The sequence below is a fragment of the Seriola aureovittata genome, chromosome 12 (genome assembly GCF_021018895.1).
Source record: "Seriola aureovittata isolate HTS-2021-v1 ecotype China chromosome 12, ASM2101889v1, whole genome shotgun sequence".
Taxonomy (NCBI): domain Eukaryota; kingdom Metazoa; phylum Chordata; class Actinopteri; order Carangiformes; family Carangidae; genus Seriola; species Seriola aureovittata.
The window spans coordinates 2,264,262-2,290,190 of NC_079375.1; the positions used below are offsets into that span (position 1 = coordinate 2,264,262).

Consider the following 25,929-nt stretch of genomic DNA (forward strand, 5'->3'; position numbering starts at 1 on the left):
GTCAGTCTGTCGCCAGCTGGAGGCTGCTTGTTGTTCAGCATAATCCTAAATTGTCTGGATATTAAAAATTTGGCTTTCTGAAAACTGAAAACAGGAAACAGAACACACTCGCCTCCCTGTCTCACACACACACACACACACACACACACACGCATATATACAGTGTTTGTTGGCCTCCAGGCTCTGAGCTGCTGATGGATGTGGCTGCTGGTTGGACTTAATTAGCCATGAACAGCCTGTGGACCTGCACAGGACTGAAGACAAGGTTTCCAGTGACAAAAATTTAAACTGGGCTGAATCTGGTCACATCACTGATGTACATGTTCCAGGAGAGTGGCAACCTGAAGTGAAGCCAACACTCACACTAAAACAATGCTGCTGGGTTTTAGGTTTGGGTAGGTTTGACTTAGCATTACGTTAAGTATAGTGACCCATCACTGCATCACTCTTCGCAGTCCACCATTTTTATGCAATTTAGGCCACCAAAGGAAAGACTGGTATGAAAAACATGAATTTGAAATCTTTTTTTTTTTTTTTCAACCCACTTTTAGGAAGCTTTAGTTCAACAACATAGTCATTTGTACCCATTTTAGGGTAGAGAACATAACACAACCCTGCTTGTTTTAACATCCCATGGCTGGGTCAGACCCAGCACTGGGTTACCAAAATAACCAAAATTGAGTTACTTTCATCCCAGCAGTTTTAAAAGTGCTGAAGTTTTTAAAGCTGCAGTTCCTGTAATGACCACTAGAGCCTGGCTCCAACAGTGAGTCAGTCCCCACAGACTCCCATGTTAAAATGAGTGACAGGAGAGTATGCTTGCCACCAGAGGTGTAGTGCTACTTGTTCGTAGCAGAGTACCAGAGCACACCTATGACGCACAGTTAAGTTGCAGCTCGTTTCTAAGGTGATGTAACCACTGCTCCTACATAGATTACTCGACTGTGATCACATTATCAAATGTAAGACTGACTTCATGAACATTTTCATCATGTTGAGAATATGATGCAGCATCAGACAAACATCCAGCTCAGTCATTTTAAATGATACCATGGATGTAGCAGGTTGTAATTAGCGTAGCATTAAGCAGCAGGTGAATGAACACAAGTAGTTTGTGTTTTGAATGATTTCATTCACTGACTTGTGTCTGCTATATGTACATATATTGAATTTCCATGTATGAAATATACATTTTTATTTTATATGTACATATATATAAAAATTATATAGGAAACCTATTAGAAATTGGAACAATTCCATATACTGACATATCTAGCCTATACAAATACATACGTTTATGTCCTTCTATTGCAGCCATATGTTACATAAATATATATCCATCCCAAAGCCTGTCAGTATATGTTGATATTATATAAAGTCTGAGACTTTCCTAGAATGTGAAGGTAGACATGTTTAAATGAGAAATGAATAAGAAAAACATACATAAACATATAGATTTTTAACATGTATGTTGTTTAAATAAAATTGCATAAATAGATAAAATATAGAACGTTAACACATAATTTTCACATAGAACACTATGTGTGCTGTATAAAAATTCATCACACAGATATTTTTAATACATGTATAGATACAAATTTTACTATGGGCATTTCATATATGTTATATACTTATATCTTCATATATCCAGTGGATGTATATATGTGATGATAATATATTCCCTTATAGGTGACATATCACTCTTGATATAGGGACATATAGGTCATATATTACATTTCTGTATGGGATGAACCTCTTAACAAATGGTGGGAACACTTTATTTTACTGCTAATTTCCTGGAGGCTGTTCTTGGAAACATCCTTGTAATTAACAGCTAAATACCAGACAAATTATAGGAAAGTTTCCAGGGAAATTAGCTGGAAAATACAGAATCCGTAAAAACGTTTTATCACTCCTCCTTCATGTGTTTTTGTCTCTTGCCCGTGGCTGGTTTCCCTTGTTTCCTCAGTCCTGGTTTCATAGTCTCCGAGCTGGAGGTTTACATCTCGGTGTGTCCCCCTTTCAGGCGCCCAGCTTCAGGGTTTTTGCGGCAGGTTGTTACTGCGGCCGGCGGCAGCCATTTTTAGGACTAGGGGAGGTCTGCAAACAGTAATTACAGGCCATTACACGGCTCTTCTAAGTACACTCAGCTGTGGTCTGTGACACACACACACACACACAGAAAGAGAGAGAGAGAGAGAGGCAGGAATCTGTGGCTTTTATCTCAAAGAAAATGTGGATAATTTAAGTCGGCTGCACATTTCTGAGTTGTGGAGACCTGTTATTATCAGACAAGACAGCAGAGTGTGTGTGTGTGTGTGTGTGTGTGTGTGTGTGTGTGTGTGTGTGTGTGTGTGTGTGTGTGTGTGTGTGTGTATGTGTGTGTGTGTGTGTGTTTGTCCTCTAATCTACTTCCAGAAAAGAAAACGTTCTCCATGAGCTTTTAGTGAATAAATGTCAATAAGTCACATTATAACATTTTGTTAACTGATCAGTAATAAAACTGTTAAGAGCGTTCAGGAACTGACTCAGAAAGTTCAAGAGGAAACTTTGCTGAAGTGATGTCACATACAGAGTCAGATGAGATGATGGATCTCAGGTTCTCATTTCCCAGAGGCCCTGTGCGACTGCTCTGTCCTGACGGCTGGTTTTAAGGCTCAGTCTCTGAATACAGGCTGTGTGCATTTCTCTGTGGACTGAGGCTTTGATACTTTCACAGTATTAATATAGAAGCTAGACCTGATCTATAATCAAACAACACATGGACATCTACCTTTAGACTATATGGAGCTTTAATGTAAAGTTAAACTTAGAACTGACACCTTGACTCCTTTTTTTCTTTTAACTCTGGAGCTGGAATCTGATGTTAAATCCTAATCTCATCTGGTTCTGCTACTAGAAGAAAACTAGACTTATTATCGACCTTCCCTCAGATCACAGATGTGTGTTCTCTCTGAGCTTACCTGTTATTTCCCTGGTGGAAACACAGCACGCACACTCACCTGTAGCCCAGGTGTCTGCTGTGTTTCTGTGACATGAGGCCTTATTGCTCTGTCTGATAAACAGTCATCTGCTCTGCTTCAGTGTTTATTGTTCATAAACTCAGAAACCCGTCTGGGCCTGTGTTGAGAGTGAGCAGAGCGGGGACGTTAGGAGTCTGTCTGTCTGCCTGCCTGCCTGTCTGTCTGTCTGTCTGTCTGTCTGTGGTCTTCTCTAACCCACCCCCTTTACTCGTCTCTTTGTTGCAGATCTGTCAGAGAAGAAGAGCGACCTGAGGGTTTGCGATGACTCTACCTGTCGATTCGGAGGCGTCTGCAGGGACGACGGCGCTCAGCTCAAATGTGTCTGCCAGTTCCAGGTACATCAGGTTACTTCCTCTTCCTCACTGCCTTTAAAACACAGTTTGTGACACCTTCATTCAATTCATGAAAACACAATAGAATTGGTGGTGTGCAGCTAGACCACATCAGACCAGGTCTAGATGATCTGCGTTTTCACAGTTTATACAAGTTCTTACTGAAGTCTACATGTTATCGTGTTCAGGTTGAGTGTAAGTATAAATGTGAGGGTTTTTAAGCTGGAGCTGTAGTTGTCTGGATGGATCCCTTTCTTTCTTTCTTTCTTTCTTTCTTGCTTTCTTGTTGACAAATGTCACCACTGCCATCATGCTCAGACAGTTTGTTTTGTGAATGAATAAAAGAAGGCGGAGTCAAAGGGAGGTGTGTATGGGGTTCAGGACTTTGACTCTATAGAGACACAGAGTCCAGACAGGCTGGATGGACACCGATGGACACAGCAGTGCATCTTCTTAAAGACCACGTTGGCTCTGCTGTTGTACATAAGCTGTGTCTCAAGTCTGGAGTCGAACCGAAAGGTCCGGTCTGCAGAGGATTTCCTGTTTATCCTCGGCTGTTTTGCAGTCCACCGTACTCTCTTTTTGAAAAGTGATTCATCTACGGTATGCAATGAAATTTGGGATAGGTTGGGCAACAAAGCATCCACCCGTTGGAGCTTTTGTCGCCCGGGAAACAAATTCCGCATTTGAATGAGCCTTGGAAATGGGACAGCCCTCATCATGGTCTTTGAATGCAGCCTCGGAAAGGAGATTTTTGTGAACAGTCAGTTCAGCATATGATCCAGATGTTTTGGGGGGGTTAAAAGCTGATTGGCTAAAGGCACACTTCCTGTCTGGTATGATGGCTACACACGTATGAACACACGCGCGTGAAGAGATTGACGCACTCAGGTGATATTTGCTCATTTACAACAATGATTCGTAACAATGTGTAAACACTTTGTGTTTTCTGCTACATGAAAGTAAAAGGCAGCTCAGAGCTGAAGGAGCCTCTTAATGCTGGAGACTAGATCTGAGTGTACGTGCAGAGTCAGCAGTCTGCAGCACATTTATCCTCTGCGCTGCTAAAATAAGCTTGAAACATATTATAGTTTCTCTGCAGGTGTGTGTGTGTGTGTGTGTGCTGGAATGTAAATCACTCACAGTGTGTACATCACACACACACACACACCTTGACATGTGTGTGTTTTCGTCTATCTCGATGACAGAGTCTCATCAAAGTGATTTCAGAGTCTGATGGAGGTCTGCTCCTGCTCCTGATGGACCTCCTTCCATCTGCTCCGCCCGCCCACCTGCAGGCAGGGCAACACAGTCAGAATATCAAACATCCCCCAACTGACTGAAACTCATCACTCCCACTCTGTAGTCACTCATTTAAAGGACTAATCTGTTAAATTTCCATGTAAATAAACCGTCTGTGCTGGAAGCAGCAAGGATCCATCTATATCCTGATCATTAAAACTTTTCCATTTGCCTCTCTAAACAGAAGACGACGACTTTCAGTCAGCACAAACAAAGAAACTCAGGCTGACTCAAAGTGTTGTTAATGAGCTCTGCTCTCTCCATCTGTCACTTCATTTGAAGCCTCTTCGATCTTCACATCCTTGTTTTCCTGGACTGAATGTGGCAGAAGGTTCGTCTCACCGGATCTTAGGGTTCAGGTTTACTCTGTACTCTGATGTTCAGGTTCAAATTCCCAACTTATTCCATATCGTTTTAGCTGTTTTACCAGAGGAACAGGTGGTACATCATCACAGCTCATTCTCCTTTTAAGTTCAGATTGAAATCAAACACAGCAGCAGGTCACCACACCAAAGCAGAGACACAATGATTAGGAGAGACCAAGCGACACTCTTTTATAACAGGGTATTGACTGGGAGATGCATTCTGATTGGATGCCCCACATTTTTACTTTTGGGAAATGAACTGCACTTATACAGCACTTTTGCCACACACTGAAGACTCGGCCATCAGGAGCAATTTATGGTTCGGTATCTTGTCCAAGGACATTATGACGTGGGCTGGAGGAGCCGGGATCGAACTGCTGACCTCCTGATTAGAGGACGACCCACTCTACCTCCTGAGCCTCAGCCGCCCCAAAGCAAGGGTCAAAATCGAAGCAGCAGCAGCAGCAAAATGTTCTGACTTTTAGTCTATAATATAGACTCACTCCAAAACCATGGTGCCCTACATTTCCCTAATGATCCCATCAGGAGGACTCTTCACAGGCAGTAAACTGAACTTGTCAAGGCTTTGCCAAAGGGCCTCTGAGCAACGCAGTTCCAGCAGAGAGCTGTACAGACTAAACCGATGCCTCTGTGTGAAGCACATGCCTTCATGTGATTGGCTGTTCTGAGAGACAGCAGCTGATCCTCGATGAACACCCTCACCTCAGATTGTGAACGCCACGCTCTGCAGCGTCTGATGAAACTGTTTGTTCTTCCTCTCACTGAGTCTAGAAGGCTGCCATATTTCTCTCTAATGTGACCGTAATTACAACAGAACAGCAGCAGGTGTGTGTGTGTGAGTGTGAGTGTGTATGTGTGTGTGTTTGTGGAGGTCCAGTATTGTTCAGATCTCAGGATTTTTTCTCTTCTCTGCTTCTAGATAAACGCTCTGTGAGCTTTTAGTGAGTAAATGTCAATAAGTCACATTACTACATTTTATTAAGTGATCAGTGATAAAACTGCAAAGAGCAATTTGCCTCTGATGCAGACAATTGGTAGATGCTACAATTTACACGTCCTCTAAACACCTCACATGCAGACAATCGTTCGACTGCAATTTACAGATGTCCCATAAACGCCTCACATGCAGCTATTGGTAGACACTATAATTTACAAATGTCTCCTTAACGCCTCATATGCAGGATCTCGGGAATGGGTACAATTTACAGATGCCTCTAAACGCCTCACATGCAGACTATTGGTAGACACTACAATTTGCATATGTCAACTTAATGCCTCACATACAGGCTTTTGGTAGATAGTTCAATTTACAGATGCCCTCTAAAAGCCTCATGTGCAGGCCATCATAGACTCTAGCTACAGCACACATCATCAGGGGCCCCACTAAGGGGGGTTTTGGACCAGCAGCAGTATAGTGTCTGTATAGTGTCTTTAAGGGAGGTTTAAGGGGGTTTATAGTTAATGTGCCAATATGAGGGGCCATCAGGGGCCCCTATTCTCCTTAGGGGCACCAAGAATTTGCCTGGTTTGCCTCTCCTGGTTTGTCTTTACTAACAAGAAAAAACCAGGAGAGTAAAAAGGTTTGAGAAGAAATGCTTCATGAATCCAAAACTGAAGCAGCTGTCAGAACCACAGCAGCTCAGTGTTAACAGTGTTCACCTGCCACAGTCTGTGGGAGGAGTGAACACTGCAGGGAAGCACAAATATGTTATTACCATGTTGTCTCTGGCAAACTGATGTATACTTCACCAAACTGCTGACGGAGCGAGTGGAGCAGCAGCCTGACAGGATGATGCTTCACTTCCTCATATCTAAGAAAAACATTCCCTCAGCTGGAGTTTGGATGTGAAGGAGACAAACTGCCAAAAACTGAGCACGAGCAGCTTTGAAGATAACAAGCGAGCGGACGTCCTGCTGCTCGCCGACACTCTGATCCTGCCTCTGCTCCAGAACTTGCTCTTAGCACATGAATCTGTCCCTGCCTGCTCTGCAATCTGAATTCACCGACTGAATTTTTTTTTTTTTTATCACTGATTAACTTCTATGAAGCAGCAGCTGCTGCAGACGTAACTGGAGTCTATGTCTGTCATACAGAGTGTAAACCTTCACTGTGTGTTTGTGCAGCCTGTCACAGAGGTCACCGAGGTCGTCTCTGCAGGGGATCCCTGCTAAATGATTGATGGCTGCGAGTTAATAGAGTATGGATTGCTGAGCGCTGATATGTGTCCTTGGCAGCTGCAGCACAGTCGGGTTAGTTTGTCCAAAGCTTCCTGCAGAATGAGAGAAACTGTTGATCGTGCTCTGGTTGTTGCAGGAGTCGCATCATATTTAATGCTCATTGATTTAAAGACGTCACGTGTTACATAACTGACGGCTTGTTTCTGTGTTACCGACATTTCCTCTGTCACCAGCAGATATGGAGACATTTATAACACCAGCTTCGTCCTCTTGCACCTTTTAACTTTCTCTGACATCATCCGTGGCTTTGTGGCTCCGCCCTCTGAAGTTTGATTCAATAAAATACCTTGTTTCTACCTTTAAAGTCCTCAACCTCTGACCTCTGAAACAACAAAGTTTCTTTGCATGTGAGAAGAGAAACTTTATTTAGAAACAAACTTTTTTATTTGCACTTTTAAGTCATGTTTGTTTATTTTTTTCTTGTATATGAAAAGTAAAAAAGTCAAGGTGACAACCTGTGAGGTTGTTGATTTGTTTCCGTAGCTGAGTGTTGATCTCTGTAGTGTCTTCGTGCAGCACTTCCTGCTGATCCTGTCAGTCAAAAAGCAGGGCTGTTTATAGTCCAGACTGAAATGCTTCAACAACTGTTGGTTGGATTGTGATGAAATTAAGTTCAGATGTCCATGCTCACCTATAGACTGTAAATAAAAATGGATGTAGCCCTGAATCCACTGTAGCCATCTTGGCAGTGTCTGAATCCGCACCTAACTCCCAGCTAATCCAAAAATGGGCAAAGAGGTGGGGTGTGTGTGTGTGTAGCCAAGAAGCCATGAAGACTACGGTTCATGCCGGCAAGCACATGTACACCCACCTGTCACTCAAAGAGGCCACGCCCTCAATTCTACATACTAATTGCCCTGGTTGGTCATCCAGCCTGGCGCATTACACAATTAGCATTAATCAGCTACAGTTGATATAATGTACCACCAGATATAATCTGTCACTTATTTTAAAGAGATAGTTCGGGTTATTTGATGTGGGGTTGTGTGAAGAAGTCATGCACTAGACTCAGATCAGCGCACTGCCTGTTAGGAAAGGCAGCAGGAAACACTAGCAGAGCGGTGTGCTGCTGTGGGCGGGGCCAGCAATTTTAGACTTGTTTAAAAGGTGCCCACTGAAGCAATCCAGTATCTTTTAAAATGTACGCTTCATGTAAAATATTGTCAGTGGTTTGTCTTCCTGTCAAAACAGCAATTTCCTTTGGCACTTCCTTTTTTCAACCACTGAACTACCGTTACCCTGCACAAGCACCTACAGAGCGCATTGTATTATACCACTTTCTGATTCACTCAGCTGACCTGAAATAACTCAACTTTAGCTAAAGTGACTGTCCCAGAACTTTGTCTGTTTTCTCTATACTTTGACCAAATTACAGAAACTTCCTAGGAGACTTTCAAAACAAAGGGTGACCGCCACCTTTTTCTCATCGTGTCATTTGCTCTAAAGGGAAATGTCAGGGAATAACTGGACAATGAAGAATGAAACAATGTTCAGTGTCAGCCTAATTTCAAATACTTGATTGAATTAACACATCGTGGTCAGTACTCTTAGCGTTCAGGAGGCCGAGCTCTCTCAGCCACTGCGAGTGGTCATCATCAGGTCTGGAGTTGGAGAGTTGGAGAGCAGCGGTCACATTGAAACTTAATTAACATTTGATTGTGTTTGATTTCCAGTGCCACAAAAACTACATCCCTGTGTGTGGCTCGAACGGAGACACCTACCAGAACGAGTGCTACAGGCGACAGGCGTCCTGCAAACAGCAGAGACTCATCTCGCGGGTGTCTGACGGCCCCTGCTCCACCGGTGAGTCTGCCAGGAAATACATAGGGTCAACCAGGGGGGTGGGCGTGTGGAATTACAACTCTTCATTTATTGATATCGACCAGTGAAAGAGTGTGTGAAGGACATCAGTCAGTGTTTTAAAGGTTTCAGTCATTTAAAATGTCCTTAAAGTGTCGTCAGAGGAAATAATTCATCCGCTGCCTCGTAAAAACAGACGTGACGTGTCTTCCTTTCTTCCATCAGTCATGTTCCTGCAGCTGGTTCCTCTGTCGTCAAGTGATAGACATGGAATTATAAAAGAAAACTGTTGACATGGAAAACTGATTGTTGAGCCAAATAAAATCAAACAAAAACACTCACAGTGGAAATTTTACCTGCTTCTATTTAATGCTTAATAACTTCTAATGGAAACATCATAAAGCCACGGTTAATGATTTGAACTGAAGAAGACACTGGTGCCATTAAATTTAAAAATTCCTTTTAAATTAGGCTACTTAAAAAAACATTATTATAGTTACTATTATTGTTATTATTATTTATTTGTACGATATTAAATGTTTATTTGGTTGGGGGCAACTGGGGCATATTATGGTGTAAAAACAAAAATGTTAATCTGTGATATTGTATTGCAGGTTGTTTTATAAGAATATAATTAGAATATTATTATTATAGTTATATTATCATATTATTATTATTATAATAAACAAATAAAATAACATCTAAATTAATTTATTGTTATTATTTATATTTATTTAAAATGTATATAACTATTTATATCATTATATATATTTATTAAATTTTCTATATTTATTTTTATTTTAATGGTATATTTGTTAATTTATTAGTTGAGTTTAACTTAATAATTTACATATAGGACATTTAGTACATCATTTTCCTTATTTTATTATCTTTCTTATCTTCCTTTTTTTTACAGTGAACCTACTAAAATATGAATTTTAAAAAAAATCTACACTTTCAGGTTACGTAAAAGTTTCTCAAATGCTCATTCAGTTTTATCAAAATAGAGGGAAGTTGGAAGATTTTCATTAATTATAAAATAACACTTATGAACTTAAAATTTCACATATTTGTAGTTTATAAGTTGCTACTGATTTTGAGACCTTTGAGCAACTTGTTTCACATGTAAACAAACTGTAGAACAAAACACTTCCAGAATGATCCACAGTGTCGGTGATAGAGATTTTTAAAATTATAACTTTACTTTAACTTTCTTAAGTTTGAAAATGACATGTGCAGTATTTATTATACTGTCGATTAACTGAGGTCCTGGTCTGTAATATTCACTCCAGTAGCAGTTATTTGTCTTTTTCCAGAAGCTCAAAAAGCAAATCTGTGACGCCTTGAACGCCACACCTCCAAAGTAAAAGATGACGTCATGTTCCTCAACAAATGTTCCTGATATCCAAAGTGACTGTCCGACAGCCTGGCCGGTGGTTGCTCATGCGATTAATCAGGCACCATGACCCCTCTTAAGCACCTCTTCAATTAGTCAGGGACCAATTCAGGCTTAATTCCTTCACTGTATTTATAGTGTCATATTTAAGGTGTGTGACTTCCATTCACCTCTATTGTGCTGTGGTGCAGACAGAAAAACCTGTGTTTTTGTACTTGTACAGAGGAGAAACTCTGTATCTTTCTCACCTCACATCCTCACAACCATCATCACCAGCAGACATCTTCAGCAACAACAGTAGTCCACTGAATACTGTCTAGTTTCCATGGTTACAGAGCCAACAATCCAGCATGACTCTACAGGTGTTAAACTAAATATATGTTTGGGAACTGTGCTCATTTGGAGCCCACACCAACTCACTGTCTCTTCAGCAACGTTATACTAATCGTTTTCACCCAAAGCATGATGGGAACTGTAGTGCCACAGCTCTGACTGTATCATTTACACTGTGCAGCTTCATGTTAACTCACTCAGCTGATCCTCCTGTAATGTGACTGTAAGTGTCTCAATAATGTTTTTAATTGCACTCTACTGCAGCGTTCACCATCATATTTTTTATTGAACACCACACGCCAAGCCCCCAATCCACCACTCTCTCTTTTCCCTAATGTTACCATCAGTCAGATTGATTTCAGAGAACGAGCCAGTTAATCAACTACAGATCAATTTCAATTAGGAGCCGCAGATTAGAACCGTTACAATTCCTCTCTAAAAGCTGAGTGGTTCCCAAACCGCAGTGCTGGGACCCTCCAGAGTCCGTCAGAGGTTTCAGAAGGGACCCCAGTGAAATGAGGATTGGTTTAAAGGTCTCTGGCTCTGAGCCTCTCTTCTGATTGGCTGACTGTTTTCTGAGTGATCCAATAAGAATATAGCAGATTTCAGGTAAACACTCAATGAAACCAAATCCTGCAAGGTTGGATGGTGGGTCCAGGTGGCCGGGGCTTGGGGCTTTGTTGTGACATCAGAAAATTCCAGAAGTCTGCCTCAACCGGTTTGGTTATACTATATGGACCTTTAAAACTATCAAAAATAATAAAAGAAATATCCTCCTGACATAAATAGGGACTTTAAGCAGCGACAGTCGAAGTGAAGGCTTCAGTACCTGTATATATTCTGACACGTTGCAGTAATAATGGAAATCAAAGATCGCTAAGCAACATTTAACTCTAACAAAAGCTCCTTCACTACTTCAGGAAACTGAGGTCGCTCTGAACATTGCTGCAATACGTCTCTTAAAATGACCTGAGAGCTCTTGATATTTGCTTTAGAGACAATTTAATATGAAATGAGGAGTTTGTATAAATCTGTCTGTTACTTCAGCACCACGGACAGCGTCATGGTTTCATCAATACACAGCACAGTGAGGTTGTGGCGTAGAAAGGGAGGATGAAGGTTACCAATAGTAATTTGGTCTTCTTTTCTCAACAATGTTTATTAAACATTTTTCTTACACAGATGTGCACAACTAACAGCAAAGTGCCCCATCAGTCAAAACACACACACTGGCACAAAAGGACAAAAATCACAAAGAACAACTTCTCAGACAAAACAACGTAAATCCCAGATGCAAATTAAAATAAAATTAAAGGTACTTCATCTTTAGCAACTTGAGCTCAGCATAACCGTGTTGCTGCAAGGTTTCAATCAACGAGTACTCATTCCTCCTCCTCGTCTGTGTCATGGTTTACCATGACGGACAATTTGTTTGGATTTTTTTATTTCCTGTCTTTGTACTCCCCTTTGTCCGTGTGGGTTCATCTGCTGTAATGGTCCTTGGTGTTATCTGTTGTTGTCCCTTGTGTCTCCTGTTGTAATTCCTTGTGTACCCTCGTGCTTCGGTTTCCTGTTCAGTTGGATTACCAGTTTTTTGTTAGTAATAACTTTTTGTTATTAAAACATTTTGCACTACTCCCTTTGTGTTGGTTGCATTTGGGTCCAGCCATACCCCCAAACGTGACAGTCTGTTATATCCATGCATTTCACAAGAGCAATAAATGGTCCCCAAACCTATTCAAACATATCCTGTTTCTCTTTTCATATATAAACCACTCTTACTGAGGGAAAAGTGCTTAACATTTGCCTGACCCATTATGCAGCACTTGGTCCGTTAGCCATTTTCCAAAACATTGCAAATGATCTTTTAGCATGTCCCACGATTTCTCATTTCACTTTCCTACCACACAGCACATTCTGTAAAAAGTAGAAAACTGTAGTTGGTGTATATCCACAGGTTTGTTAAATACAGAGAATAAAGAAAGAACTTCATACCAAAGCTTCACAAGGTTATTAAAAGTTGTGTGAAGCCCCAGGTGAAGGAGAAAAGGATTCATAAGGTCACATCCTCCTCTTATACACTAACAGTGTGAAATCAGCTGCAGACGCCTCTCTCTCATCCTCTCTGTCCTTCTCTCCGGTCGACAAACCAATAACAACACTAGTTTTAGAGAGCGATAACTCTGTGTGGAGCTTCTGACTATTAGCTTTGGAGCTAAACCTGCCGCTGACCTGTGATCAGATCCCAGTGAGGAGTTCTCAGCCTCCCTCCCTCCCGTGACCTCACGGCGTGCTCTCTGAAAGCAGCCGACTCTCTGCATTTCCTCCTCCTCTCCTGCTCAGGGAAATAAACTCTTGCGCCATTGCCTCAGCTCACAGCCGCCCAACACTCCAATTAGAGGAAGCATAAATCTCGGGAAGAGGAAATTGCAGGAGGACAGGAGGGAGGCGAGGGAAGCGGAGGGCATATTGCAGCGCCGGATCCCCAGTGTAACGGGTAATAAGAGCACAGCGCCGGGCGGTGCCTCCTGGGAAATCAGGCCACTGGAGTTGACCGCCACCACCAACACCACCGCTGTGATGTTACCATAAGTTTCCCAAACACATCTCTTTAGAGTGGGATGAGAATATAACCCCTGACTGGCCTGCAGAGACGCCTGAGTCCACAGAGTCGCTGGGTGATGAGAAAAATATTAACCTGTTTTGTGTCTGCCTCAGTATGGCTTTGACATACGGCTGCTGATCATCCAGCTGTGCAACATTAAACCAGCAGGTTTCAGGAAATCATACCTGCCTCATGACAATATCTCTCACATACAACATGTCTGAGTGCTTCAGGAATATATTATATAACCACAAGCACATGGTCATCTCTGTTTCTGTTTCTGCCTCTTAGTTTCATTCAATCATTAGCCATACTGCTTGTCCTTAACATTGTGCGAGCGCGGGATACATGGGGTACAGGTTCTATATTAATACTGTGAAAGTATCAAAGCCTCAGTCCACAGAGAAATGCACACAACCTGTATTCAGAAACTGAGCCTTAAAACCAGCCGTCAGGACTTCTGGAACTTTGTGATGTCACAACAAAGCAGTAACCGCCTTCAGCCACACCCCAAGCCCCACCCACCTGGACCCACCATCCAACCATGCAAGATTTGGTTTCTCTGAGTGTTTAGACATGAATTGTAATAACTTTTGTTGATCCTCTGACTGTTCGTTAATGTTTGCTTTATGACTTTAATGAAGAATCACAGGCAAAAACTGTTTTATGAAATTGATATTTCACACTTATTTCTCCTCCAATCACAAATTGCCATACAGATAGTTTAGGTTTTGGCGAACTTTAAAGTTCTTTTCGAGAATTGGTGTTAAATGACTCCTAAATGAAGCTGCAGATAAAAAAACAACACCAATGAAAGTTGTGGCCTTGTTCAACTATTTTTGAAAAACCTTGTGTTTCCCACCGTGACCTGAGCAGAAAATTGAACGTGGAATTGGGTGACAAAGTGACCTTTGTGTTTGCCTCTGGTGAAACACTGTGAATCTTATTTTAAAAGGGTCCATTTTGTTGTAATAAATTCAATTGTAACACCTCCTTCTGTTCATTGCTGTTGAGATCAGCAATGTCTTGTCTTCAGAAGAGGCAGAAAGGGCAAAAACAAAACAAAAAAAAAAACAAAAAAACAAATATATATATATATATATGGTAGATTTGTGCTTTGAGTTGTGATTCACTGTGTAAGGGCTCATTTTTCTGTCCATTATGTTTCACATCAGAGACACCAGGAAAAACCACGTGTGCACTGCAGCAGCAGAAGAAGAAGCAGCGAGCTACAGTCACAGCTTCGGGCCGCTTCAGTAAACACAGGGTCGGCCATGTTTAATTTCCTCAGCAGGTTTTATTGACTCTCTGCTACTGCAGCGTCTGATTCCTCAGCTGCGACAGAGACTCAGTTTTTAATCCTCGGGAGGATTTGTTGATTCGTTGAGCCGCAGCAGAGTTAATGTGACCTCTCAGTAATGAACTAAATGCTCCGTTACAAAGGCTCTTTGTGATTTACGGTCAAATATTCCCTCATGAACATGTTTGGAGTTATTTATCGATGAAAGTAAAACAGTGCTGCATGTGTTTTATAACAAATTTTATACTATAGACTGTAAATAAATATGGATGTAGGTTTCTGAAGAGCGGTTTTGAAGCTCAGAGTGAGCTGCTCAGAGTGAGCTGCCCTGCCGTCGCCATCTTGGCAGTGTTTAAATCTTCCTCCAAACTCCCAGCTACTCCAAATATGGTCAAAGTAGTGGGGCGTGTGTGGAGCCAAGACTTTGGTGCCTGCTTGTCCCCCACCTGTCACTCAAAGAGGCCACGCCCTCAATTATACATAACTTTAAAGGTGCACTATGCGTTCCTACATGACGTCACTTCTGTTGACGTTCGAAGTAAATACCAAACAAAACAGAGCAAGCTCGCCCCTCCCCCCCATGTTTGCATCGGACTGGAAGCCCTTCTGCCGGCGGAGTTCTCGCCACCTTTGAATCGATTCCCGAATATAACTGCAGGTCTTCGTTCGTTTCTTCTCCATTTCTCTCCTCCTCGCCGTATATTCATCCGAATGTCTTTTCTTTGGTCGTGTCCGTGCCTCGGCCATTTCCCAAAATATATTGTTGAGTCGTTAGATCTAGTTCACGGCGCCGTCCAGCTATCTACTCTCAGATACTCACGCTACTCTATCAACTCTGCTCACTGCCCCCCCCATATGTGCACGTGCACTAACCCCCACCCCCTCCCCCAACCATCTTGTCAGTGATTGGCTGGAACATGGTTGGTTATGTTTTGGGGCACAGCCTGTGCCCCTAGTGTTTGTTTGCCGTTTGTGACGCCTGTGTTGTCTCCAGAGACCGCGCTTTTTCACAGTGTATTCAGGGGGCAGGCAGCTAGCGGATCAAGGGGAGATGCCTATGATTTGAGACAAAAATAAAATCGTGCTGAAACCATGCAGGAATGCATAGTGCACCTTTAAGCGTCAATAAAATGTAAACAAGTTTGTTTCTGCTGGGAGTCTATGGGGATTGACTTAACTGTTGGAGCCAGACTCTAGTGGTCATTAGAGGAACTGCAGTTTTAAGCACTTCAGTGTTGGCTTCATTTTATAGTTAATTTGTGAAATGTATTTTCAATATGTTTCAATCATCCCCAGGGTTGAGGTCAATTGCAACATCTGAATTCTTTCATTCAATAAATATTGTGAATGATCTGTCACGTATAATCAAATTTAAATGGAATGAGTCCTTAGCAGACGGATATAAGTTTAATATATAAAGGTTTTGAGTCACCGTGAAAAATATAAAAAAGTGTAGCAACCGTCCACAGTCTCCCCTAGAACTGATGTTTCACTGACTGACAAGCTAACAGGTGACTCTTTGTGAACTTTTCTGTAAAGGAGCTTCAGTGCTTATCAACTGTTTTTCCATCTCTGGTGTTGGATGCATCTACACTGATCAGATGGTTTGGTGTCATGATTTTCTGCCCCTTTTTTTTGTTATCTGATTAAATAAAAATTGTTTCTGGTCACAGTGAAGGATTTTACTGATAGTGGTTTCTTCCTGGCATCGTTAAGCTCTTATTTTGTTAAATTCCGATTAGTAGGTGGATATATGAGATATTAACATCCAAAGAACACGGACACAACAGGACGTCCAACCTGCTGATCTCAGATCTGTTTCAAGGATTAAAAAAAGAAGAAGAGTTTCTATCTTTTCACTTAAAGACTTGAATGAAATGATTTTCTCATTAGCATCAGAATGTTCTCCACACCCAGGAAGATTTTCCTCTGTTTGAAGAGGTTCCTCCTGCAGTTTGAAACGTTTAGTCAATACCGTCCTGACAGAGTCATTAACATCTCCGCTCACTCTCAGACCGTTTCTCCCTCCTTTTCCATGAACTAAAAAAAAACAGTCTCATCATGACTTTGTAAAGAAATGCCGCAGCAAAAGGTGAAATTTGATGGAACAAAGCAGCCAGCGTCCATTTCTTAATGCAGCAGCAGCAGTGTGCCAGGAAGTCCAAACACAGCGTCCATTTCTTAATTCAAGGCGTCCGCGCCAACATTTTACTGTTAGAGTCCATTTCCTGATGGAGCTGCAGGTCTGAGCCAACGACTCATCGCTGTCACTGCCGGTTTGTGCGAGGTGCATTCTGGGATACTGGCTGTATACTTCGGTGCGAACTGTCAGCTTGGTTATGGCATACTAATTTGTTTATTTAGTGGGCAGTATGCAGTATGTACTCATTGGGTATTTAGTAGGCAGTAGCTTAGTAAGTGGTTCGGACACAGCCTGAGCCTTAAAACCAGCCGTCACGACTGCTGGAACTTTGTGATGTCACAACAAAGCAGTCACCTCCCACCTGGACCCACCATCCAACCTTGTGGGATACCTGAATTCTGATATATTTTTATTGGATCACTCAGAAAACAGTCAGCCAATCAGAGGAGAGGCTCAGAGCCTCCTCTCTTCTTATTGGTTCACTGAGCTGTTGTTACTAGAGCTCCAGAGAGAAGCCTGAGAGAGGAGATGTAAAACTACACTGAGATGGTTTATTGTTCTTAAAACCACAAATATATCTTCTTATGGATCAACACTTCAAATAAAACACAGAAGAAGAGAAAATATGGAGCTTTAAAAGAAAAGAAAGTCTTGGTGGTATGTATGCACAGACCGCCTGTTTTAATCTTCTGACCGCCACAGATTAATTGACCCAACTACTGACAGTGGAATCTCTGCAGACATGCACCTGTAGCTGCAAAGAACACATAAACCAAACCACAGGTGTGAAAGCAAACCGAGAAACAAGAGAAGAAGACTGTGTGTTTGATAACAGTGATACCAGCTGACAGTTGTTGTGTCTCTTGTGTTTTCACAGATCCTGGCTCCGGATCAGGAGACGGAGACGGTGAGTGTGTGTGTTTTTTTTTTTTCTATTTAAAGATTTCATTTCCGGCTTCACTACTGCTCTGAGTGAAAGTCCAACACAAATCAATTACAGCTGAATCTTAATCTGCACTACACAAACGTCAAGTGCTTGTTTGGAACCTGAGGTGCGGTTATTCTTCCTCTGCCCCCCACCCCCACCCCCTCGGTAAAGATTAAGTCCTCTGGTTAAGGCCGTGCTGAGCTTTTTACTGATATTCTCAGTCTCGTGGGAGTGGAGCTGAAAGCCTCGCTGCTGCCAAGTTTGGCAACAGAGACACTTTGTGACCATCTGGGAGCGCTGAGCGGTGTGTGTTGTTTAATATGGCTGGGGGGGGGGGGGGGGTTTAATTGGAGGTGGCCTCCAGAGAGAGACGTATCTCCACCATCTGCACTGGGTGGAGCTGACAAACGGTGATTCCCCCCCGCATCGGCGATGGAGCGGGCGAGCCTCGGAGATAAATGATGAAGCCTGACTTCAGCTCTCTGCTCCGTGTTTGTCTTTCACTCTCCAAACATGTTCACAGACCTGTCGAGTGGAGAACGTCAACCTGTGAAACTGCGACTTCTGGGGAAAAAGGATTGTGTTACACTTTTCTGAAGGTTTTCTAACAGGTCCGGCGCTCCACTTTCAGTGTTACAGACAACCTGTGCACCTGCACCGTCTTTTACTTCTGCCCCAGTTTGAATTAATGATGTAGATGTTTCTAGATCTTAGTACCTGCAGAAATGCAACATGTATAATTTGTATATGAAATTCTAGCACAGAGTATCTCCCACGTTCTGCTGAAGACTGACAGACCAGATGATTCCTCGTTCATCCTGTCAGCTGAGGTCCGTTTCAGAGGGAAAAGAGAAAAAAGGTTTCTGAGTTCTTATAGAGAACACTCATTTTGTATCTTGACTATATACACCAGAACATCCCTTAAAGAAAAACCACATGAATCTAACATGTGCAAAACCACATGTGGTCAAATTTACATGTGATTTTTGCACATGTGAAATTTAACGTGAAAAATCATGTGAAATGTGTGGAACATGTGCTGCCACATGGGAAACGTGGTTTTGGAATATTTTAATGTGTGAAGCCTGTGTAAATACCCATGTGAAACCTATGGCATTACATATATAAAATCAACAGTATCGACATATGTGTGACTTGCTAAATACCTTTGTATAAATTATAAAATGTATTTGCTGAAGCAGTTTAGTTGTAGTGAGACTCAGAGACAGATTACGTTAAAACTCTGTTATAAGAGAAAAAACGGATTCATGTGTTTTTTAACAGGCACTGTTAAATGAGGCCAACAAATCCTCATTTACTGGACAGGGACTGTGTACATTTGAGGAGTGTATGATGGGCGATGCAGTTGTAGTGTGTCTCGCTGGGTGGAGTCTGTGAGAAGCGGCAGCAGCAGCAGCGTCCTGCTGTCAGCAGAGTCCAACAGAAACAAAGAGCCTCTCTGCTGCAGATCCTAGTCGATCGATCGGCAGCCTCCGAGCCCCAGCTGAGCTCTCCATGTTCAATACATCCACACACAGCAGGCCAATCTGTCAGCCAGCAGGCGAACACACACACAAACACACACACGTACGTACATACAGTGCACACACACACTTCAGAGTCCAGCCTCTAAATCATGTTGTTGCTCCTAAAATCATATTTTTCTCACAGTAAGTGTGAAGAAGTCAGCAGCAGAGTGAGACCTCTCCATTCATATTTCTAGTGAGGCTCTGGTTCTTTATTTATTTCTGCCTCTCTTCCACTACATTTATCTGGAGACCTAAGTTACTGTGCAGACTCAGATTTTACCTTCAACATCAGATACATTTGATGGATAAAGATGATGACTTCTGGTTTTAAGGCATGTAAACAATAACGATTTACATGGCCTATAGTAGTCTGAACGAGTCTGGTTCTGATCTGATTCCATATGTGATGTTTACATGAAACATGAGGAACCTGATGACCTTGTTTCTAACGATCTACAGGTTTCTTATCATCTCCTTCAGAGCAGACATGTCTCTGTATCCTCCATGTCTCAGGTCCTCTATGGCTGCCACAGACGGACCAACTAATTGATTAAAGGTCCATATAGTCTAAAGGTAGAAGTCCATTGTTGTTTGATTATAGATCAGGTCTAGGTTCTATATTAATACTGTGAAAGTATCAAAGCGCTCAGTCCACAGAGAAATGCACACAGCCTGTATTCAGAAACTGAGCAGAACACATGGCCATCTACCGTCACACTATATGGGATAATTAACTGCTATTAAATCACATTTCACTACAACAACACAAGAATGTGTCTATCAGCTGAATTAAGGCTACAGCTAATGATGTTTTTTCTTTCCTATACTGTTATCTACACTAACTTGCCTGATATTTTATTGGTGAATATTCTTTGTTAGTTACTCTGAGCTCCCCCTGCTGCTGGATTTATTTGACTTTTTTTTTTTTTTTTTTTTTTACAGAAAACAAAAAAAGACTTTAAGGCTGAATAGAAGTTTTAATGACTTCAGGTGTGGATTTGTGCAGCATGCCGGATGGTCATTACATTTCCTGTCATTTGCTGTGGATTAATTTCAATCCCCTCGATGGCGCTGAGCGTTTCCTCTATTACATGACAAAATTACACTTGATGAATCATGGAAATGGCTCCCTTGATGAAGGCAGCCATGAATAATTCCTGCGGCGCTTTGATATTTGATGTTCTGGTTGTTACCACCTCGTCTGCTGCGAACTCAGCTCTCCGCTGGAAAATGGACGCTGTCATGCGAGATGGCATTAAACGCATCCCCTGTAATGATAATAATAATAATATCATAAGATGATAATGTGTGGCTGCGTTTCCATTTGGCCGATAAGCTCCGGGAGTCTGCTCACACTCTCATCTGTGTCTGATAGAAAAGCGTGTGAGCCGTGTCGTGTGTTGATGGTGGAGATGAAATGGTGTCATCAGTGCTAACGGCACGGCGGTGCTCACCGGAACAGAACTGATGTGAGCTGGAGGTTGTTTTGGAAACAAAGTCAAGTCGCTGTTATGGAAAGACGTGCAAAGATAATTGATTGTGTTGTTCAAAGATGGAAAGTGTGAATATACAAAGTTCCAAGCTGGTAAAGAAGAACAGAGGAACTGAGGTTAAATCAAGATGCTTTTTTCAGATGTAAGAGGAGAACGGAGGAATTACAGCTGAACAACTTGCCTCTGGACCTTCAGTAAATTCAGGGGAATCTGACCCAATACCTGTGACATCATCGTTATTTGTGACATCATCAAAGGAATCTGGCCCAGTGCCTGTGACATCAGAGTTCAAAAAAGGAGCTTCACAGACCTAATAACAACTTGGATGTTGAAGTGAATGTTCTCTATAAGTCAGAATTTCATAATTATGTTAATGTGATGATGAACATGAACACAGATGAAAGGCATAAATGATGACGTCACATAGACTGTGATATCATCAGTGATGTCACAGAGTGAGTTTGTAAATAGAACCCATTTCTCCCATCAGACTAGTTCTTTGTAACAATGCCACGCAGACGCAGACAGACTTCTCGCCCCGTTCGTAGGCGACGGAGAGTCAGGAGGCCCTCCGCCGTCCGAAGACGCAGGAGAGTTGTCCGACGCAGACGCTAGGCCATCTCACTAAACATGTAGTTCAGGCATCAAACAACAACTCACTGAGTTATTTCAAGCATCAGAGCAGCAACTGCATTTTCTTTCGTTTTCTTTCTTTTTTTATTTAAGCTTCAACAGCCCTGACTGGTTCTGAAGCTAGTACTCTAATACTGAAAAGACACTGTAATGGAGGAGTCTTTATGTCTGTCTGTGTATCTGTCTCTCTCCGTCTGTATTCGGATTTTCTCAAGAGCCGCTCATCTGATCACCTTCAAACTTCACATCTGTGATGATGGGACGAGAGGAAGTGAAGTGTTGACTGTGAGGTTTCTTGGATGAGCAGGTTGTCTAAACATTAAACCTCCATTTACTCTAAAATGCACTTGCTATTGCCACGGTAACAATTTGTTCTTTTGAATTGATACGCAACAAAAGCGGATTCCTTTGATGATGTCCAGTTCATGATCCACTTTTGGTGAGGTGCCTGATGGCAGTGAGAATTAAGGATATCCTGAACCTCTCTGTTCTGCAGTGCAGTGAGATGAGACGTTTGCTGCAGCTGTATCTGCTTCTCTGTCCTGCCAGAATGTTGTGGGGAGGATAGTTGGTATTGTCCAAGATGGCCTCCATCTTACATTGCATGCATCTCTCAGTCTCATCGTGAGATCATACTGTCATGGTCTTCACATGGAATGATGCAGAAATGGGAAAGAAATGGAAAACCTTCATGTCACAGGACCATGCTGCATGATTACGTTGCCTGAGTGAGGGTAAAAAGGCACGTTGACAATACAGCACTACATGTTTAAAATGTTGCCACAGTATGACACAGTATGGTGTCACCATGTACATGGACAATTTATTAATCAGAGTTCTCTGTGACATCATCAAAGGAATCTGAACCAGTGCCTGCCAGAATGTTGTGGGGAGGATAGTTGGTATTGTCCAAGATGGCCTCCATCTTACATTGCATGCATCTCTCAGTCTCATCATGAGATCATTCTGTCATGGTCTTCACATGGGATGATGCAGAAATGGGAAAGATTCACGTTTACAAATGGAAAACCTTCATGTCCATGCTACACGATTACATTGCCTGAGTGATGGTAAAAAGGGCATGTTGACAATATAGCACTACATGTTTAAAATGTTGTTCAACCCTCCTGAACAACATAATGGCTGATGTGTAACATCACCATTTGCTTGATTTTCAGGCACATTTTTACTTTTAAGTACCAGACAGCAAAATGAATCCTGCAAGTACCTGGCAAGTGTATACTACAGAACATTTGAATCTCTCCCATTTTGTCCCATGTGAATGGCCATAGCAGTATGGTGTCACCATGTACATGGACAATTTATTCATCAGAGTTCTCTGTGACATCATCAAAGGAATCTGAACCAGTGCCTATGACATCAGAGTTCTTTGGTAACATCATCAAAGGAATCCACTCTTGTTGCATCTCAATTCAAAAGAACATGTGGTTAACATGGTAACAGCAAGTTAAGTTTAAAGTAAATGGATGATTAGGCTCTCAAAAAGCACTCATCCAAAATACACAGTCAACACTGCACTTCCTCTGGTCCTAACATCACACATTCAAAGTTTGAAGTGAATAAGATCTGCAGCTCTTGAAATAGAATATAAGACAGAGCGAGAGACAGAGATGCTCCAGTATTTGAGCACTAGTTTCAGTACTGGTCCGGGTTGACGTGGTTTCTGTCAAATCTTAAGAAAAAAGAATGAAAATGCAGTTGCTGCTCTGATCCTTGAAATAACTCAGTGAGTTGTTGTTTGATGCCTGAACTACATGTTTAGTGAGATGGCCTAGCGTCTGCGTCGGACAACTCTCCTGCGTCTTCGGACGGCGGAGGGCCTCCTGACTCTCCGTCGCCTACGAACGGGGCGAGAAGTCTGTCTGCGTCTGCGTGGCATTGTTACAAAGAACTAGTGTGATGGAAGAAATGCGTTCTATTTATAAACTCACTCTGTGACATCACTAATGACATCACAGTCTATGTGGCATCATTATTTATGCCTTTCATCTGTGTTCATGTATCATCATGTTAACATAATTATGAAATTCTGACGTATAAAGAACATTCCCATCAAGATACTGTTATTAGGTTTGTGAAGTTCTGTGACATAAGTTGGTTGTGAGGTTGGTGTGTGTGTGTGTGTGTGTGTGTGTGTGTGTGTGTGAGTGTTGTGTGTGTATCTATAGATAGATAGATGTATAGATACATACTTTATTTATCCCCTAGGGGAAATTCATGTGTCCATTAGCTCATTGTTGATAATAAAAATAATGATAAAAACAGTTAATAACAAATGAACAATAATAATTAGATTAGTCTACTTCCTTTGGCTGAGGTATTGGTTGTATTCCCTAATGGCAGTGGGAACAAAGGATCTCCTGAACCTGTCTGTTCTGCAGCGCAGTTAGATGAAATGTTTTCTGCAGCTGTAGCTGCTTCTCTGTCCTGCCAGAATGTTGTGGGGAGGATAGTTGGTATTGTCCAAGATGGCCTCCATCTTACATTGCATGCATCTCTCAGTCTCTTTGTGAGATCATTCTGTCATGGTCTTCACATGGGATGATGCAGAAATGGGAAAGATTCACATGTTTACAAATGGAAAACATTCATGTCACAGGACCATGCTGCATGATTACGTTGCTTGAGTGAGGGTAAAAAGGGCACGTTGACAGTACAGCACTACATGTTTAAAATGTTGTTCAACCCTCCTGAGGCTGATGTCTAACATCACCATTTGCTTGATTTTCAGGCACTTTTTTACTTTTAAGTACCAGACAGCAAAATGAATCCTGCAAGTACCTGGCAAGTGTATACTACAGAACATTTGAATCTCTCCCATTTTGTCCCATGTGAATGACCATAGCAGTATGGTGTCACCATGTACGTGGACAATTTATTCATCAGAGTTCTCTGTGACATCATCAAAGGAATCTGAACCAGTGCCTATGACATCAGAGTTCTTTGGTAACATCATCAAAGGAATCCATTCTTGTTGCATCTCAATTCAAAAGAACATGTGGTTAACATGGTAACAGCAAGTTAAGTTTAAAGTAAATGGATGATTAGGGTCTCAAAGAGCACTCATCCAAAATACACAGTCAACACTGCACTTCCTCTGGTCCTAACATCACACATTCAAAGTTTGAGGTGAATAAGATCTGCAGCTCTTGAAATAGAAATAAAGACAGAGAGAGAGAGAGACAGAGATGCTCCAGTATTAGAGCACTAGTTTCAGTACTGGTCCGGGTTGACGTGGTTTCTGTCAATGTTTGAACAAGAAAAAAGAATGAAAATGCAGTTGCTGCTCTGATCCTTGAAATAACTCAGTGAGTTGTTGTTTGATGCCTGAACTACATGTTTAGTGAGATGGCCTAGCGTCTGCGTCGGACAACTCTCCTGCGTCTTCGGACGGCGGAGGGCCTCCTGACTCTCCGTCGCCTACGAACGGGGCGAGAAGTCTGTCTGCGTCTGCGTGGCATTGTTACAAAGAACTAGTCTGATGGGAGAAATGGGTTCTATTTACAAACTCACTCTGTGACATCACTTATGACATCACAGTCTATGTGGCATCATTATTTATGCCTTTCATCTGTGTTCATGTATCATCATGTTAACATAATTATGAAATTCTGATGTATAATGCGCATTCCCATCAAGATACTGTTATTAGGTTTGTGAAGCTCTGTGACATAAGTTGGTTGTGAGGTGTGTGTGCGTGTGTGTATTGATAGATAGTACAGTGGCAAGAAAAAGTATGTGAACATTTTGGAATTTCATGGTTTTCTGAGTAAATTTGTCATAAAATGTGATCTGATATTCATCTAAGTCAAGGGTATTGACAAATATAATGTGTCTTAAATAATACCACAAAAAAAAATTGATATTTCGTGTCTTTATTGAGAATAACCAAAAAATCCTCATAGTGCTTGTGGAAGAAGTGTGTGAACCCTTGAATTAATGACCTCAAAAAAGCTAATTGGTGTCAGGTTTTAGCATACCTGGAGTCTCGTTAAGACAATGAGTTTGGGGGTGTGGACTAAAGCTACTTTAACTGATAAAAACCCCTCAAACTTTTGCAGTTTGTTTTGCAAAAGAAGAACACGTTTATGTGAGCCATGCCTCGCCAAAAAGTGCTTTCAGAGGATCTATGATCAGGAATTGTTTATTTACATAAAGCTGGCAAGGGTTACAAAGTGATTTCAAAGACTTTAGAAATTCACCAGGCTACAGTTAGGCAAACAATCTACAAATGGAGACACTTTGGGACTGTTGCTACTCTACCAAGAAGTGGACGTCCAGTCAAAATGACACCAAGAGCACAACAAAGACTCATCAATGAGGTAAACAAACAACCCCGAATGACAAAGATTTGAAGGCATCATTGGAACTGGCTAACATCTCTGTTCATGAGTCTACAATACGTAAAACATTGCACAGCAGGGTATCTACAGTAGGACACCACGAAGGAAGCCACTGCTTACTAAA

General features: G+C 41.8%; 1 protein-coding gene across 1 annotated transcript in view; it reads left to right on the top strand.

Annotated features, from left to right (window-relative positions):
* tmeff1a (transmembrane protein with EGF-like and two follistatin-like domains 1a) overlaps positions 1 to 25,929 on the top strand; it is a 96,718-nt gene that overhangs the window by 41,540 nt on the left and 29,249 nt on the right. The window contains exons 2-4 of the mRNA XM_056391405.1: positions 3,249 to 3,358; positions 8,955 to 9,084; positions 17,736 to 17,765. Of these exons, the coding sequence (XP_056247380.1) occupies positions 3,249 to 3,358; positions 8,955 to 9,084; positions 17,736 to 17,765 (270 nt within the window). The remainder of the gene's footprint in view (positions 1 to 3,248; positions 3,359 to 8,954; positions 9,085 to 17,735; positions 17,766 to 25,929) is intronic.